Source organism: Panthera leo, chromosome D3 (genome assembly GCF_018350215.1).
Source record: "Panthera leo isolate Ple1 chromosome D3, P.leo_Ple1_pat1.1, whole genome shotgun sequence".
Lineage (NCBI taxonomy): Eukaryota > Metazoa > Chordata > Mammalia > Carnivora > Felidae > Panthera > Panthera leo.
Window position 1 is genome coordinate 55,247,079 of NC_056690.1, and position 19,935 is coordinate 55,267,013.

The 19,935-nt window shown below is 38.8% G+C and overlaps 1 protein-coding gene across 2 annotated transcripts in view; it reads left to right on the plus strand.

The window, feature by feature from the left end:
• ASXL3 (ASXL transcriptional regulator 3) overlaps positions 1 to 19,935 on the plus strand; it is a 175,880-nt gene that overhangs the window by 98,899 nt on the left and 57,046 nt on the right. For both annotated transcript variants that reach the window (XM_042911003.1, XM_042911004.1), the window contains exon 9: positions 11,163 to 11,326. In XM_042911003.1, the coding sequence (XP_042766937.1) occupies positions 11,163 to 11,326 (164 nt within the window). The remainder of the gene's footprint in view (positions 1 to 11,162; positions 11,327 to 19,935) is intronic.

Sequence of the window (19,935 nt, forward strand, 5' to 3'; positions counted from 1 at the left end):
TTGTTACCTAGAAGCCCTACATGGCAGTAAACATCTTACATGTTAAAAATTGTGTTGTCAGAATATTTCAGCTGGCTTGTTAGCAAATTACAAAGGTGATAAAGAAGACCACCGAGTTCTTTTTAACCTTTTTTTTTTAAGACTGCAAAATAGTAGAATAATGAAGCTACATCATTGAGAAAGAATGTAGAAGTGAAATAATATTCACTGCCCATATTTAATACCATGGTCTAGGTATTTTGACAGAAGTTATCTCATTCAATACTGCCTTCAGTTATGTACAGTGGAATTATGTTCATTTTTCAGCTGAAGAAGCTGAGGCCCCAAGGGTTAAGGAGGCTTCTCGTAAATGACATGGCTAAGATAAAAGCCAAGACATAGCTAACTCCAGAGTCTAAACCGTTATGTTGGGTATCTGAATGTCAAATCATCTAGCCTGTACTCTGGACTTGACCATTATGTTGGGTATCTGAATGTCAAATCATCTATCCCGTACTCTGGACTTGACCATTATGTTGGCTATCTATGTCAAATCATCTAGCCCGTGCCCTGGACTTGACCATTATGTTGGGTATCTGAATGTCAAATCATCTAGCCCGTACTCTGGACTTGACCATTATGTTGGGTATCTGAATGTCAAATCATCTAGCCCGTACTCTGGACTTGACCATTATGTTGGGTATCTGAATATCAAATCATCTAGCCCGTACTCTGGACTTGACCATTATGTTGGCTATCTATGTCAAATCATCTAGCCCGTGCCCTGGACTTGACCATTATGTTGGGTATCTGAATGTCAAATCATCTAGCCCGTACTCTGGACTTGACCATTATGTTGGGTATCTGAATATCAAATCATCTAGCCCATACTCTGGACTTGACCATTATGTTGGCTATCTATGTCAAATCATCTAGCCCGTGCCCTGGACTTGACCATTATGTTGGTTATCTGAATATCAAATCATCTAGCCCGTACTCTGGACTTGACCATTATGTTGGCTATCTATGTCAAATCATCTAGCCCATGCCCTGGACCTGTAGGCCCCACTGAGGAGCAGCAGGACACTCTGTGACAGGATGAGTCTGCTGTCAGTGTTCAAATGCAGCTACACTAGTTACACATGAAGCGAAAGCTAGCCACTCTTAAGACATCCTGGCTGATCCTGTAAAATCAAGCAGATGGAAGAAGAAGATAGCACTTAAAATTAAGTCAATTAAGGTAAAAAACTGTCAAAAATAAGCTGATTACAGGGAAAGAAAGGTGACTGATGACTAACCAGCAAACAGGGTGAAATAGCTTATCCTGTGCAAGTGAAGTCAGCAGTGCTATGAAGCCTCCTGTAAAATAAACAGTGAAAAAATGTAAATGAAATAAAAGAAAGAGCCTTAATGTAACCATTTCTAGACAATGACCCACGTCTTTTTAAGAAAGTAATGTTTTGGGGGCGCCTAGGTGGCTCAGTCAGTTGTTGATTAAGTGTCTGGCTTTGGCTCAGGTCATGATCTCACAGTTCATGAGTTCAAGCCCGGCATCGGGCTCTGCCCTGACACCATGGAGCCTGCTTGGGACTCTTCCTCTCCCTCTCTCTCTGCCCCTTCCCAGCTCTCATGCATGCTGGCTCTCCCTCAAAATAAATAAAAACTTTAAAAAATATTTTTGATGTTCTGTGACTTTAGGAATCTTACAGAGTAAAAGATTCTCCATACTGTGAAGCATTTTAGAATCAGGATAGTATTGAATAGTTCTTCAGGCATATTTATTTGCATTTTGCTCTTCCCTCTTTGCCGCTAAGTTGTTAATTCCTTGGGAATAGGGACCTTCATGTCTGTCTTTGAGGTCCTCACACACCCATTATATGCCTCTGGTTTAGCAGGTGCTGGATAAGGTTTGAGTGGATTATTTATAAGTAGCTGAATGGGTTTGTAAGTTTGGATGAATGAGGCATCCTACAGGCTTCAGCATACTTACTTATCCTTCAATAAAAATGGTCCTGTGCTCCTGGGGTTCCGGTCATTCTTGTAGAGTTGCAGAACCAGTGCAAGGAAAGATGAACCCAGCCAACACCCAGGAGCCAGCCAGACAGGAAGAGCATTTTCCCCATCAGAGCTAGACCTCTAATTCATACAGTTTTAGACATTTAGTTTTAACTATCTTTGCCTTCTCTAGGTGGCAGTAAATGTATAAAACTCCTGTTGCTATCATTCTGAATTAAAACAAATGGTGTAAGTCTGTTCTAACTTAAAGTAAATCCAGTCCAAATCCAGTCTCAATTGTCATCCTTATCGTCAGATTTCCTTAGCAGGATATACAGTTCTTCTGATTGTCCCCTAGGTGCTTCCTTTTGCTGTCTGGCAATTACTTAACTAGTCAAACTACAAGATAGTCACCCTATTCAGGTATAGATGTCTCCTGGGTCTTGGAAGCTCATGCATGTAGCCCCGGGCACAAGGGATTCTGGTGTGCTTCCCTGAGGACACGGCAGTAAGAAAGCACCATAGACCTCTGTCAGGTCCCTTCATATGCCAGTTTCCCTGGAGACAGTTAGGAGCCCACAATAAAAAATAATTGAGCTTTAGTATCCCTCAGTCATTCTAGTTCTTCTGATAGTGAGGTTGAAGGTTTTTGTTTTAAATGTTTTTTTTTTTTAGTGTTTGTTTTTGAGGGAGAGCATACGTAAGCTAGCAGGGAAAGGGCAGAGAGGGAGGGAGACAGAGAATCCGAAGCAGGCTCCAGGCTGTCAGCACAGCGTCCAGTGGCAGGGCGTGAACTCATGAACGGTGACATCATGACCTGAACTGAAGTCAGATGCTCAAACCAACTGAGCCACCCAGGCACCCCAGTGTTGAAACTTTTATGAGAAATTTATCATGGGGCACCCAGTGGCTCAGTCAGTTAAGTGTCTGACTCTTGATTTGGGCTCAGGTCATGACCTCACAGTTGTGAGATCAATCCCCACTTCAAGCTCTGTGCTCACAGCACAGAGCCTGCTTGGGATTCATTTTCTCTCTCTCCCTTTCTCTCTCTCTCTCTCTCTCTCTCTCTCTCTCTCTCTCTCTTTCTTTCTCTGTCTCTCTCTCTTTCCCTCCCCCCCCCCGCCTCTTTCTGTTTCTCTCATGCACTCTCTCTCAGAATAAATAAGTAAACTTAAAAGAAATGCATCACTCAGAATGGAAGGCCATTACTTGTGACTTAGGGGTTTTTTTTTTGTCTTCTCTTGGTTATTTTTTGTTCTTGACCATGGTTATGTATGAAAATTTTGAGAATATTTCCCTGAGTATCTCTCTGATGGAATAGATGCGATAACATGGTGAGTTGGCACAGGTGGAAAAAATATTGGCACTTTGTCTAGGCCTTTGTCTTCTTCACTGTGTTGGGAGAGCCTGTGTTTCCTGCTCCCCGGAGTAATGGCTTCATTAAGAAGAGGTCATATACTTCTTAGTGCCTGGTGCTTTAGGAGATGTTTCTGGTGTATGCTATGTTCCATGGTTGGGCTGCTGTTTCTCTGAGGTCAGTCCTTTGGAGAACATCTCCTTGCCTGCAGTGGACAGTGTTTGGACCTTGTCCAGAATGTGCCAGATCTTAACTAGGTGTGTTCTGGTCTGCCTGTTAAGAGGCCTAATCTGTTGCCACTAGAGTTGAAGCTTTACAGCAGTCTGTGGTGAGCAGGCTTGGTAGGAGTTTGTGCTGGTCTTCTGGGGGAGGAACCTGCTGCTCTGTGTCTCACACTCATTTGCTCTAGTAAAGAAGCACCTGCAGAGTGCAGGGGGACAGGGCTTGGTTTAAGTGGCTCTGGCCTCCACTGTGGGTGCTGGGCTGGTCGCTATCATTCGGTCATGCTGATGGGCAGGGGAGAAGAATGGCACCAGCCCTCTCCATTGTCCCCGGTGCGTTCACACCCGCCACTGTCTGAAAAGTCCTCACTGGAGAGCAGACGGTCTCCCCTCGTGAGTCCCAGGGATCTGAGACATTTGTGTCAGGGCCGTCTGCTCGCTTAGCAGCACAGTAAACCCATGTTTTATCAGACCTGCTGGTGAGTTTCAAAACTCCAAACTTTAGGGATCCAGCGTGGCTCAGACCGTGCTGGTCCTCTGGGGGAAGGTCATGCCACTGAGGAGCTGATGCTGGTTTATCCTAGAAGGGCAGTCACACCAACACGCAGGAGCTTGGAGTTCAGAGGAAAGCACAGCAAAAAGCCCGAGTCCAGCTTAGCCACCCTCAGCAGGTATCACTATGCCTGTGCCAATGAATGGGGCAGCACGATGGTGCCTGCCAGTTCTTTTGCCCCCTGTGTGGCAATGCCACCTCTCCCAGATGCACTCCAAGAAGGGGAAACATCTCGCCCAGTGTGCCCCAGGGGATCCTCAGACTGCATCATCTACTCCTGGGCTTCTGCCTGCCTTCTCCACAGAAGCACTGCAGTGCCTGCTGGCTCCATACCATCCATGGTGCAGAACTCTGAAACTCCAGTCTTGGAGCTCTGCTGGTTGTAAACACTGAAGATAAGCAGCCCCTCTCATTTTCCAGTCAGTGGCATTGGAGAAGAGTTTTCCTTGTGTGAGCCCCTGTGCGATGCTCCCTCTGTCTTTTTCTCTGTCTCCTCTCTCCGTGATCAGGGCTCCCTCCTCTCCGCAGTACCCATGATCCTTTTCTCCCCCAAATCACATCTCCTCACCACCTACCCTCCACCATGTGGCCTCTTCTCTCCTCCTGGTCATGCAGCTTGTTCTGTAGGTCCTTAGACAGATTTCCTGGGTGTTCAGAATGATCCAGTTATTTATCTAGCAGTGTTCAAGTTATGAGGCAAGCATAGAGTCCTCCTACTACTCTGGCATCTTAACTCAAGTTCTAGACGCTGAAAGTCGGAGATCAAGGTGCCAGCAGAGTGGGATGAAGGACCTCTTCTAACTCAGATTTCTCTTATCCTCACCTGGTGGAAGAAGGTGATTTTACATTGCTTAATGTGTATCTACAGCCAGAGATCATCTTAGAAAAACTGTATTAACCATTTTAATTAAAAGTGCTAAATTTAATTAATTTTAGCTGAATAATAAAAAGAACAGAAATAAAACCAAAAAAACAAAATTGCTAAACATCGCCACAAGATACGTTCATTGCTACAAGTTGTCTCCAAAGATATTAAACTATGAAAAACTGATTTTTTTGATTACTCGTTATAATTTCGGACAGTATAGTATAAAGGACAGGGGAATAATTATAGTCCCTCCTACTCCATATTTTTGTTAGCTTTATTATTTTTAAACATCAACATTGTTAACATTTATATTCTGTTTTTTAACAATAATCCCCATAGTTTTTTAATGTCGGTACTATATTTTAATAGATTCAGTGCTACTCGATAGACTTTTTTATACAATTGCCTCATTTGTGAAGTTTACATTGCATCACATTGTAGATGATTAGCTTTTGTCCTCTGATAATTTCTCTCCATCCCCTCTACCTTACACTGACTCTTTGAATGGCTGTTTTTATTCTCTGTGCTCTTTTAGAATCATTCCTCTCTTATTTCTTTGCGACAATAAAGAACTCTTTCATTTTGAACTTTTTGTATTTCTTTGGGCAGTGCCTCTTCTAACGAAAGACCCTGGTCTGCTTCTTGCATGTGCCTCTTCCCTCTGGGTTAGTGTTATGTCTGTGTCTCTGTGCATTTTATGCATAAGTTCTCTGTGGGTTCCCTTCTTCGAAATAGGAGTCTTTAAGCCAACAGACTACCCATTGATCAACTGCTCCAGTCAGCAGCCTTTACTCAGATTGGTGGTCTTTGAACTCCCCTTGGGCAAAATTAATAGAGAATTTCCCTGACCCGATTGGATGTATTTCCCCATGATTTTTATCATGTGGCCAGCCTAGTGTCTTTGTGTATGTCATAGACTCTCAGTTTGGCGACTGATGCTTCTCATCCCTCCTTCTCCAGACTGCAGCTATTTTATAGTCTCTAGTGTCCAGGAATTAGACACTAAAATGACATCTTTTTCTTCCTCTGAATGCTGTAGGGAGATGAGGTACCAGCTTTAATGAGATAAGACAATCAGATATAATTGGATTGTTCTTAAGCCAATTAAGAGTAAGTGTGTAAGGATAATTAAAATGGAATTAAACATCCTGTATGGCTACAAATTTAGCAAGAAGTTTCTCTGCTCTGTCTTTGTTCCAAAATTATGGAACATATTCTTGCTTAGTTGGACATCTTTGAAATAGATCTTTTGGGTTTGTCATAAAAGATTATATACCTCTCTGAATCTTCCTTCATCAATGATATTCTTAAAGATTTTGAACCATACTAAATAGTAACCAACCACAAAGGTCCTGCTTCTCATATTGCTTATAACATGGTTCAAAGTCTTATAATTCTCTCATTTCCCCAACCTTCCTCCCAGTCAGAATCACTCTTGGTAAATGACCTCAACTCCTTCATATGAGAATATGTAGGCCATAAATGGGAATTAAGTAGACTCCTTTCCTATATTTGTCACCCTTTTTGTCTCTAGGTTTTATTTTTGCCTCTGTTGCTGACAACAGAAACTTCTCCCTAAGTCTTTTCTCCTTGTGGACTTTTTTTTTTTTTGTTTTAATTGTAAAAGACCAAACATACAGAAAAATACAGATACAGTACGAATAAAGCAGACACCTATATACCTATCTCCTTGACTAAATAAATGTCAGATTTGCTTTAGATTTTTTTTTTTAATTTTTTTTTTTTAACGTTTATTTATTTTTGACACAGAGAGAGACAGAGCATGAACGGGGGAGGGTCAGAGAGAGGGAGACACAGAATTGAAACAGGCTCCAGGCTCTGAGCTGTCAGCACAGAGCCCGACGCGGGGCTTGAACTCACAGACCGCGAGATCATGACCTGAGCCGAAGTCGGCCGCTCAACCGACTGAGCCACCCAGGCGCCCCAGCTTTAGATTTTTTTAAATGATACAACTTTTGTACCTTTTTTGTGTCTTTGTAAGTGGGGTTGGCTGAATATTTGTTCTCTTATACTGGCCTTGTTCTTTTTTTTTTTTTTTTTAATGTTCGTTTATTTTTGAGAGAGACAGAGACAGAATTCGAGTGGGTTAGAGGCAGAGAGAGAGGGAGACACAGAATCTGAGGCAGGCTCCAGGCTCTGAGCTGTCAGCACAGAGCCCGACGTGGGGCTCGAACTCACAAGCTGTGAGATCATGACCTGTGAGATCATGACCTGAGCCAAAGTCAGACACTCAACCGACTGAGCCACCCCTGCGCCCAGTTATTTTTTTAAGTTTATTATTTTGAGAGAGAGAGAGAGTGCGTGAGAGCGAGAGAGCGAGCAAGCAGGGGAGGGGCACAGAGAGGGAGAGAGAGAATCCCAAGCAGATTCCACACTGTCAGCATGGAGTCTGACACAGGGCTCAGACTCACGAACCATGAGATCATGACCTGAGCTGAAACCAAGAGTCAGGTGCTTAACTGACTGAGCCATCTAGGCACCCCTGTCCTTATTTTGGAATAAAGCTTATATTAACTTCATGAAGTGAATTGGAAATCTTTGTTTCTTTACCTATTCCCTGGAATATGTACAAAATGAAGTGCTAAGAGAGCTCCTTAATGTTTTGGTAAAAGTCATCTTTAGAGCTGTTTATGTGTTTTCTGTGTATGTGGGGTAGGGGAGGTTGCCTAATTATCCATTTTTTTAAAGGGTTTTGCAAATTTATTCAGGATTTCTATTTTGAGTTGGAGTATTTATAAACTTAAAAATAGTTAGTCTTCAAAGATATTGGATAAAGTCATAGTACTATACCACTTAACACCTCTTTTTCATTATATCTGCCTTGTATGCTATATCTAGATTTATGGCCCTACCTTTCATTCCTCTTTATTTATTTGATCTCTCACCAGAAGTATATCTATTTTATTAGCCTAATAATAAAAAACAAACAAAACAAGACATAAAACCCTTTTTTGATTGTTTATGGTCTTCATTGTCCTTCTGTTTCATGAATGTATACTCTTATTTTTGTAATCCTTTTTTTTCAAGTTTTTGCATAGTTCATTTGTACACTTAACTTTGAATTTTCAATTCTTTTTCTATTCTATAATTGGTAAAATTTACCTTTAAATCGAGCTGTGTTTCACAAATTTTGGCATTGTCATTTAGAATCCAAATTTTTTCTAATTTCCATTGAATTGTTTTTCTTTTACTTATGAAATACTTAAAAGTATGCTTTTGAATGTCCAAATAATGGGTATGGGAGGATTGGAGAGTTGCTGTTTGTGTTATTGCTACCTAATTAGATGAAGTTTTATATTGTTCATCAGTATTTGTGGAGACTCATAGGTCAGGTTTGTTTGTTTTACTGTTCCTTGAGTGCTGACAAAACATTGCTTTCTCTAACAGCTCAGTGCAGTGACCTATGTTAAATTCATTAGTTCAACATTGATTATTGAGTTGTTAAAGTTCTCTGTATTAAGACAAGTTTTTTTGTCTGATGTCTCAGTTTCTGGTAGGAGGTGTTAAGACTTCTCACTAGCATTGTGTAATGGCACTTTCTCTTTTTAATTCTCTCAGTTTTAATTTTTGAATGATGTGCTGCTTAAATGGATGCAGATTTAAGGTCATTGTATCTTCTCAGTGAATTACTCCTTTTATACTTAAGGAGTGATCTTTCTCATCCCCAATAAGGTTTTCTACCTTTGTGTATCTTGTCTGATGTTAATATTGTTGTATTATTTTGTTGTTTTGAGTCTCTGGCTAGTATGTCTTTATTTCATTTTCATCCATTCCTCATGATCATTAAGTATATTTCTTGTAAGCATCACATAGGTGGATTGCATTACTTTGTAAATCAAGTATGAAAATCCATTTATATTATTTTGATTTTGTTGGACTTAATTTTTATTGTTTTTCTACTTTTATGCCTTCCATTTGATTCATTGAGATTTCCTTCCATGCATTTATTTGGAAGTTATAATTCTTTTTAATTGCCTCTAGTGGTTACCTATAGAGGTTTTCTTTTCTCTTTACTTTTCTTTTTTTTTTTTTTACAGTTTATTTATTTTTGAAAGAGAGGGACAGAGCGTGAGAGGGGGAAGGAGACACAGAATCTGAAACTAGCTCCAGGTTCTGACCTGTCAGCACAGATCCCAATGCGGGGCTCATACTTGTGAACTGTGAGATCTATACAATTTTAACCAAGTAAAGAACTAGGCTATTGTCCTCTTCCTTCTCAAATAATGCCAGGGTTTGATAGCGCTCTTATTTCAATCACATCTTCACATCTTGCATGCAGTTATTTTCCAATTTATTTCCTCTTTAACTTATTTATTTTCTTTACTTAACTCTTACTAATTATTAGTATTATTTTTCACTATTTATATTTACTTGGAGTTGCTCTGATCTATTAGTCTTTTAGTTTACCATTGTTTCTGCAACCCATTCATTTCTTCTTCGATTTAATTTTTCATTTGTTGAGAATATCCACTACTGATTATTTAGTGAGATTCTCTAAAGGATAGTTTCCATTTTGGATACAAAAATGTTCTTTTCTCATTGCCATCATTGCCATTTTTGAAAGACTTTCTTATTAATGAAATTCTAGATTATAGCTCACATTCTCTTGCCCCTTTGAAGATATTCCACTGCCATCTGTTATTTAGTGATAAGATTTCTGTGTTCTTATTGTCATCTCTTTGGACATAATTTATTTTTGTTAAAATTGTTTTATAATATCCTTTTTATTGTTGATGTTTTATAATGTCAACACATCAGACGAAAGTGGGTATTTGTCCTTCTTGAGATTTGATGTATCGCTTTACCTGAGAACTCTTGCCATTTTTTTCAGTTCTAAAAACTTTGGTCATTAGCTCTTCAAATATTGCCGGTCTTCTGTCCACTGTTCTGAAACTCCTATAGATGTTCATTCTGACTGTTTATGCTATCCCCGTATTTCTTCACTATCCTGTTTTTTGACTCATCATTTTTTTATGCTTCATTCTAGCTATTTTCATTAACTCTGTATTTTAATTATTTAGTAATTCTTTATTGTGTCCATTACATTTTTTAACTGAAGAACTAAATTTTCATTTCTAGATGTTCTGTCTGATTCTGTTTCAAAGCTGCCTGTTCTTTTATCATGGTTTCCTGTTTATTAATAATGGCTTTATTCTGTCTTTTGTCTCTAATTATTTAAAACAAGAGTTGACAGTTTTTTTTCTGTTAAGGGCTAGAGAGTAAATACAGGTCATGCTATTTCTGGCACAGCTCTTCAATTCTGCATTGTAGTGCAAAGGCAGACCTCGACAGTAGCTAAACAATTGGGCATTTACTGTGTTCCAGTAAAACTTTATTTACCAAAACAAAAATTGGACTGGATATAGCTCATGGACTGTAATTTGCTGGCCCTTGATTTAAAACATACCCTGATAAAACAACTCACATTCAAGGTGTTCTTTTAACTCACGTGACTGAAAGTGACGATTCTTCTGTTTGATGCATCAACTGACTATTCCTTACAGTGGATTATTTTCTTGTATGTTATAATTTGAGTTGTGAACTCTACACACAGCCTTCTGTTGGAGGTCAGTGTACCTTGAGTTGTAAAATTATCCTTCAAAATGCATTGGTGTTTTAGACCTTGAAGCTAGTATTTTTTACAAAGAATCACTTTTTAAATTGTTACCCTCCAACTGCCCTGAATAGGAATCTTTTGAAACAACCCAGTGCTTAGCGTTCCACCTGATACATGGGGAATCACACAGCTATCAGCTAGCTATCAGTATCTCTGTTAAAATGAATAGAACCGTTCTTAATCCTAGGTCTTACAGGATTTATAAAAATTGTAGTTGTTACCATTTATGCTCCCACAGTATTTTACACTTCTGATTAATTGGAAGACCATAATTAAAATACTTCCTTTTCTAGACCTGGTGCTACTTTGAGTAGCATCTGTAAAAACTATGTGGACGGTATGGAGTGAAGTATACATTGTGAAAATAAAAGACAACTAAGACAAGACAGGAACCCAAAGAAGCTTTGGAGAGTTTTTCTGAAATGCCACTTTTAAAAGTGACAGAATTAAACATACTATCGAATATGGTTGATATGTACATATATGTGTATGTACATGTGCATGTCTTTCCCAATCTACAGGGAATTAATGCTCTTGCTTGTTTATCACAGGACACTTGAAATGGACCAAAGCTGAGGACATTGACATAGAAACCCCAGGATCTATTCTTGTCAACACTAACTTGAGGGCATTAATAAATAAACATACGTTTGCTTCCTTACCTCAGCATTTTCAACAATACCTCCTGCTTTTGCTCCCAGAAGTGGATAGGCAGGTAAGTAGGAGTTTTAGACATTTGATATTAGTCACTAGATATATTATTGTGAAATGGCAGTTCTGTTATCAAAGATGACTGATACATGGATGGACCGTTTTATAAAAATATAGTGTATTTATAATATATATATTCATTGCTAGCATTGGTGTGTTTCTTTAATTTACCAAAACAGAGCCATTTTTATTATCAGTAGAGAGCCAGTTCAAATTTTAAAATACAGCACATTGCTGTAGAGAGAAAACAACAGACCTTTCCACATTGGAAGGGGGAAACAAAGAAATCAAACATTCCATTATCAAATAAATCTTTGAAGTAGCTGCTCCTTTGCCTGGAGGGAATATTGAAGTGCAGCAATAAAAAGCCAGGGTTTCTAAGAAATTATGTAAATGTTTTTATTCTCAACTCTTTCCAAAAAGCATTTAAAATTTATGTTTGCAGTTGCCTTCTGAGAGTCTATCATCATGAATATGATTGCCTATAAATAATCACCTTTTATCTTTTTCTTTTTAGTATAACTGGAAATGCTTTAACTTTATTTTTGTATTTTGAAAAGCCTCTAAAATAAGGAAATACAAATATAGACCCATAATAGCAGGCATCAATCATCTAAAGCTGTTTCCTTAGAGAAGAAAAGGAAAAAATATTTCATCACATAAACTTTTATTAAATTTCACAAAAGTTATTAAATGGCAACTAGGAAAAATTTCTTTGTGATTCTTATTTCAATAAATTTTGACACCATGTGTAGTTTCCAGTTGATGGACATAGTGTGTGTGTGTGTGTGTGTGTGTGTGTGTGTGTGTTTATGTATTTGCATCGCAAAATGAGAGATACATCCGTATACTGAAATGGGTGAGATTGATTCAATATTTCCATATTACTTTGAATAAATTTTCTTAGCTTTTTATTTGATTCTATTTTCTTCTAACTTAGCTGTCTCCTTTCATATATATTTAAAATGTGATGAGCTATGGATTTCTACCACTCAAATGTATCTTTTTGGTGGAGATTATTGTTCATATTTAGGAAAAGATTATTTTGATTTTGGGTACATTTCTGTTTGAGAGTTTGCTTTCGTTCCATGGAAATTTGTTTAATATTTACTATCAATATGGTATGTTTTAGGTGCTTTGGAGTAATGGAAAGTTAGTAAGTGCCTGTGAAGTATTTATTAATGATTAAATATGCTTTGGTTGGATACATAGGCTGTATTTGTGAATAATCAAAATATGAGGTAGAAGCAGGTGTGCTTAGAGGGGAAAGCACAAAGTATATTGAGCTTTCCTATGTGGAAGGGAAAAATCAGAGACAAAGTTAAGGTCCTTGAATTGGGCCTTGAGATGTAGGCAGAATTTGAATAAGGTGGATGGAAATGTACCAAGTGAAAGGTTCAAAGATATAAAATCAAAAGCTAATTTTGTGGGAGTCTAGATTGTTGGAAGAACAGTGCGAAAGAATCTGGACAGACAAATTGGAAGTCAGTTTTGGAAGATTCCTTGAGTATGAGGCTAAAGAGTCTGAACAGTGTTCTCCCTGTGTTTGCAAAGCCATTGAGGGCTTTTGAGCACAGCTATAATATAGTAAGATTGTTGCTTTTTAAGAAAATTGTTCTGGTAGTATTGAAAGGAAATTTAGAGATGGGAGGCATAAAAGTGGAAAGAGTTGTTAGGAAGCAATTTTAGTTGTTCCAAAAAGGCAAAATGAGGGCTTGGATTTGGAGAATAGCACTGAAATTAAAGAGGAAGATCATGTGATCATCACCATCACCACCATCATCCAGTGGTAGCAGTTTTACATTTTGTCAAATAACACTTGATAAAATAGGGAGGAGGCACTAATGACTCAGAGGTTTCAAATTTGTGTGGCTGAGAACTGAGCTCAGGAGGTAAGGAAAACTTTATTTTGGGGAGGTGGGAGAGCCTGATCTCTAAGCTGCAGAACTGTTCCCTCTGCCTCAATGTGCTTGTGGTTTCTCGTGCTTACCATTCTATCCCCAGCTCCTGGAATAAGATTTAGCGTGTAAAAGATACTCAGTAAATCTTTTTGAATGAAGAAATGACAAATTGTCCTCGACTTAGCCGAATATTTTGGTAACCCGGAAGGCCATTCTAAGCCCAGTATTTTATTCAGCTTGTAACAGCAGTTGCTGTTCCTCATTTTTTTCTAGTCACTATAAGAAGTGTCAATGAATAAGGCACAATACCTGTCCTCATATCACATTTAGTCCACTGGTAAATTATTCAAGCAGTCCTGACAGAGCATGTATTATGTACTATATACACTTTGCTAAATACAGAGGATATTAGAATAAATCTTGTGGGGAAATAACAGCTAACTTCATGCTGAAATACAGTTGACTTAGCTCATTACTAGGTAAGAAGTCTAGTAACTGGGTAAACCTGGCCCAGATGATGTAGCAGAACAACTTAAACATCAAGATAGCAGTATAAAGAAAGCCTTCTGAAGGCACAGAGGATGATGACATTTAATCTGAAACTAGTATTGGAGAAGAGTTTATGGTGGATATAGGATACTTAAGTTGAGCCTTGAAAAACTAATAGGTGTTTTGTAAGTATAGCCAAAGGAAAGTGAATTTTGTAGAGGAAGAGCCTATCATTTATAAAGATTTGCTGCTTTTGTGTTCGAGAACATTTAGTAGTTCAGTGTGACTGGACCGCCCTGTGGGGGCAGAGGGGTGAGATATTCCTCTAAAGGGGAGTATGGTTTACAACGTCTCATGATGTGGTTGCATATTAAGTTCTTTGAACTTCTTCTGAAAACTGGGTACCGTCAGAGATTTTTTTCAAATGAAATGGGATGCATAGAATAATTTAAGCAAATATTTCTGTGCCTGGACATAGGGGAGAAAAAAGGGGTAAATAAAATGCATTCCATATTTTCTCTTAGGAGCTAGTAGCCCTGTAAATGATGGATAGGACAGGCAGAAAGATAAGACAAGAGAGACTGGGTAAGAAACAATTGCAGTAGTTGAGATGTGAGATAAGGGTCTGGCCTTGGGCATTGGCCTTGGAAATGAAAAGAAAGGACTGAATTCCAGACATAGTTTCAACCTACAAAAGTAGGAATATATGACAGATTGCCTGAGGGATAAGGTTGTAAAAGGTCCAGAAGGCAACTGGAGATTTTATCTAGGGCGACTTGGGAGGACAGAAAGGCTCTGTGGGCCTATCAACATTTGATACTGAGAAATTTAGAGTTCTGTGTCTGTGTGCCTTGTTGGAGGTGAGCTGAGCCCTCTCTCCTATCAGAAAGGGGCAGGCGACCTGATGCAGCAAGCTCCCAAAAGTGCTGTTTCGCGACAGCTTAGAAATATCTGAATGGGGATGAATCCCACCATTTTCTGGGACAGAATGAGTAGAAAAGGAATGTGAATAGAATCTGATTACATAGATTTATTTGAACTCAGTAGAAAGTACTATAATTACGTGAAATACCTCACAATTTTGCTTGTACGAAAGCTTGTCTTTACATATTTTTACAGAATTTGAAAGCCCCAGGTTTCTCGTTTCCTTCCTTTGCCAGATTTCTACCAGATTTCTCCCCTAAAGCAGCCCCTACCAGCCTCTGACTCTGGACTGTAGAGAGCTGGGGATCATTCAGTTATTATGTCTCCAAAATATGGAAGCTAGGTTTCCCATTTATCTTGCTTGCCAGTACCTACTGTCATTATGCCAATGTGTCTGGTATTTTGTTTTTCCATATTTCTAGTTTTTTTTTTTTCTTTTACAGAGGCCTGCTTATCCTAGAACACACACACACACACACACACACACACACACACACGTATATGTACATATATATATATATATACATATATATATACACACACACATTATATCATATCTAAATTACACATGTATATTTTTTAACTTCTAGTTGTTGTATACCATTTTCACATCTAGTTTTATATTTAATTTTACTCTCCTTCACACATTAGACTGCAAGTAACAAAATCAAACTCAAACTGACTTAAATATAAAGGGATTTATTGACTGAGGTAATTGGAAGATAGAAGTTAGAGTGGGTTTCTGGTTGTTGGTCCTGGGATCCACTTATTGTCCAGAACCCATTTCATTATTAATGAATTAATTTTAAAAATAGTCTTTTTTTGTTGTTGGTACTATTCTAATCCCTTTGTGGTAGGATGGTTACCTGAATCAAAAAATGGGTACTTGACTCTTGGTTCATATTCATGGGGAAAATACTTCTGTCCCAGTGTTTAAAGGAAAAGATCTAAGATTCACTCTAATGGTACTACTTAGATAACATGAACACTTGTTAACACTTCTAGCTAAGGAAATGTAATATGCAAATTGGTTTAAAGCAGCTAGATCTATTCTTGAACCTCGTGTGCTCACTGTCTCCTCAAGTAAAATGGTGTACTGTGAGAGAGGTTAAGGACACTTTAGAAATCTAGTTTTTAGGAAGTTGTGTTAGAGGATATGCAGTTGGGGGTGAGGGAGAGTCTTGGTAGTCCATTAACAATGCCCACTGTAGTGGGATAGGTATTGAGTTTGGTTTTAACATGTTGGGTTGAGATGCTTCTACATAAGAAATGTCGAGAAGCAATTACATATTCAAGTTTTAAAACTGAAGAAGTTGGAGTTAGATTATAGCTACATAGAACATCTACGTAGATTATGGTGTCAACTATGGGATTTGATAAGACTGCGAGATATAGTCTTATATAAAAGACATATTCATGAAAGGATGTGGGTAAGAAAGAGTGTGGGAAAGAACCAGGGAACGGACAGAAAATAGCAAATTCTTAAGAGATCATCACATGCAGGTTGTATACAGGCAACAGTGTCAAATGGACATTAGGAGGTCACTGGGGAGTAACTGGGGTATCTTTCCTTTGTCCACCTAGATCCACCTTTCAGCCTTCTTCACCCGCTTTGTTCCAGGAAGCTAAACCATGTATGAACTACTGCATCAGGAGGACCTATGCCTCCCATATTGTTTTTTAGTTTTAAACAATCATAAACTTTTTAGAAAATTGGAAGATACATTAGAGAATTAGTTTGCATCTGATGATCCATCCAGGATCCCCTTCCTTGAATATTTTATAATGGTAAGGTTCTATTTTCTACAAACAGGGACATTTCTCTTACATAAGCAAAATCCACACAATCAAGATCAGATTAACAGTGATCATTTTTACCATGTGATTGATTCTTAGGCTGTATTCATATTTAGCCAGTTGTCCCAATAATGTCGTTTATAGCAGCAAGATCCAGTACAGAATCTGTCAGTGCATTTAGTTGTCATGTTTCTTTAGTCTCATTTCTAGAATAGTTATTCAGTCTTCCTTTGACTTTCATGATTTTGACACTTTTGGAGATTATAAGCCAATTTGAGTTTGTGTGCTATTTCCTTGTGATTACATTCAGAATACCTCTGGAATAGGATAAATGATGATGTATTCTTCTCCTTGAACTTCTTAGTTGGCACATATTTTTGATTTGTCCCAATATTGATGATGCTCATTTGATCATTTGATTAAAATTTGTCTGCAATCTTCTCCAGTCCAAAATTACTTCTTCTTTCTTTGTAATTAAATAATATTTTGTGAAGAGGCTCTTTTAAATTATGTAACTATCCTTTCTCCTCAGACTCTCAATGTATTCATTTATTTGTATATGTACGAATTCAGCCTTTTCTATTTTTTCAGTAGATGACTACGCTTGAATTGTCCCACACTTGGTCACTGGGAGCCTGTTCAAGCTGAGTCCTGTGTCTTCTGACATGTCTCCATTCCCTCTGATCACTCCATTACTTTGAAGCACATCACATTGTTCCAGTCTTATACTTTTCTTGCCCAGACACTGGAATAACCGTTTCTTAAAGGAGCCATGGTTCCCTTTAGTGGACGATGGTATTTAGGAATCAGGATCTCACAGCACGTGTACGGTTAGTGCATGTGTGTGTGTACGTGTGTGTGTGTGTGAATACTCCTGTGTCTTGGAGACAAGGATCATCATACAGAAGAAAGAGGATGAGTCTTTTGGAATATATAAACATAGCATAATTTACATAGACATTTATTTCTATATGTATGTGTACATCTTGTAAACCATGAGTTTACACTAATACCTCCAGTCCTAATCTAATACCCATGGTTTATTCTAGTGTTCTCTCTTTCCGTAGCTGACACAGTGAGAAACCCAGTTTTTATTACCCTTAATATATCTAAATATGTGACTAATCCCTTTATAGGTAGTAGCCATGCTTCTATACAGCTCCATGTGGTTGGTCTCCTTCACTATACTCTGGCTCAGACTCCATGACAGGCCACCTATCCACTCATCCAGCTTGGGCACCTTCCCCTTCCTGCTTGACCTCTGACATTGCATATTGGGCCCCTCCTCCATGCAGGTGTTCCTCACTGTGCAATGCCTCTGCACCTCATCTCCAGGCTTCCCTCCGTGGATACCTCCCTCACCAAATAGGCTCTGTGATCCCACTTTGGAGCATCATGGGTCCCTCTGCTTTTCTGGCACAGAGGCCTATATTGTTTTAAGTTTCAGGCCTGAATGACTTGTAAGGGGGGAGGAGAAGGCCCCATGGATTCTAATTGGGTTCAGCTATTAGGGAGCCTCAACAGGAGTTTGGGTGAAGGAAGAAGAGTGAGATTGAGCCCTGTACCTGCTCTGTGTGGTCAGCACAGTCTGCAAACATCAACCAGCTCCTATCAGAAGGTCTTCTCCGTACAACCCTCTGTCTGTCCAAGTTCTGATAAACTCTTTCTCCTGTTACCCTTCAGGTCAAACACAGCTCCGTATTATTAGGTTTCGTTTACTGCACTATCCTTGGTGGTTTGCACCTTGACCATATTTTTCTTTGTAAGTAGTCTCTTTAATCTACTGTCTTCAAATGATGCTAACTTGAATTAGCCATCTGTGCCTGCTGGGACTCCTCACTGACAGATCTATTGAAGGAGTAGAATATTATGTATATAGGCAAATCCTAGTGGTTTGGGGAAGGAATGGAATATATAGTTTATGCATTCATTCATCCAACCAATGTTTACTTAACACCTATTATGTGCCAGGTAAGCACTGATAATACAAACGTACAATAAGTCACAGTTCCAACCCTGAGAGAAGTGATGGTTATAGAAGTGAGAGAGAGATGTAAAAGCCTGTGTTGTTATAGAACTGTGCCATGGTGGAAATATATGCATTGTGTTATGGGAGCAATGAAGAGATAATTTTATGGGCGTTACAGAATGCTTCAAAGAGAATGTGTCCTCTAAACTGCATCTGGATATGGAAACCAATTTGACAATAAATTTCATATATTAAAAAAAATAAAATAAAATAAAATAAACTGCATCTGGAAAGATGGAGGAAGTTTACCAGGAAAAGAAGTGTGGTGGGCCTTCCAAATAGAGGAAACAGTATGTGCCAGTAGTAATATTGATTACTTATAGTGCTAAGCCTCCTACATAAATTATCAGTAATCCTTACTATAACTCTCCAAAGAATTCGTATTTTTAACCCCACTTTATCTATGTGAAAATAAGGATCAGGGAGGGGGGGGGGGGAAGATTTACCCAACTTCTTCCAAGTAAAAACATGAGAGCCAAATTCTGAACACAGATTTGTCTGACTGTCCCAAGTTCATGCTCTTTCTTCTACCTGGTGTTCCTTGCCCCCCACCCAGACACAGGCAGAAAAGTATATGCTATCTGTCAACATATATTTTGAGATGGTGGGTATGGGGTTGGTAAGTTGAGGTTAGAAGGGAAGGTTGGAACAAATCTTTAAAAAAGGCCTCCTGTGTTAGTAAGCAATGTAGGACATACCAAGGTTTTATGTTTGGAGCATGACATTATTAGATGTATACTGTAAAAGAGGACTCCATTGAAGGAATAAAGCATGAAGTAGAGGAGAGAGATCTGGCACTCCCCACCCGACCATGCTTTAGCCATTCCGTCTTCCTTCCTGACCCTCACATCGAAACCTCCTGTTCCTAACCCCTGTACTTCCTAAGAGCTCTGCTAGGAATGCTTTACAGCAGCTTTCAGCAAGGCCAGCTAATTCTTATCTACCCAGTTGGTGTCCTCTCTTCATAGAGGCTTTTTTCGTCCTCCCTCCCATCCAAAGTGTCCTCTTCAGTTGTTCTCTGACTTATTTTCCTGATTATTTCTCTCCCAGAACTTAACCATAGTCAATAATTACTTGCTTATGTAGTTGTTCATTTGTCTTCCCTCATGAGAATAAAAGCCCCAGGACAGTGGCTTTCTTCTATTCACTGTGCCTGGCATATAGTAAGTGTTCAGTAAATGTTTTTTGAATGAATGAATGAAAATAGGCTGCGAATCCACTTGTAAGCTGGTGTAACATGGCTGATAACAATGGCTTTAGCCAAAGCCATTAAAGAATGAAAAAGAAAGGCCTACTTCCTGAGACACTGTATTAGTTTGCTATTGTTACCATAACAAAATACCACAGACTGGGTGGCTCAAAAAACGAAATTTATTTTCTCACAGTTCTGGAGGCTGTAAGTCCAGGATCAAGGTTCTGACATGGTTGGTTTTCCCTGAGGCCTTAGCTTGCAGAGAGGCTCCTTTTTGCTGT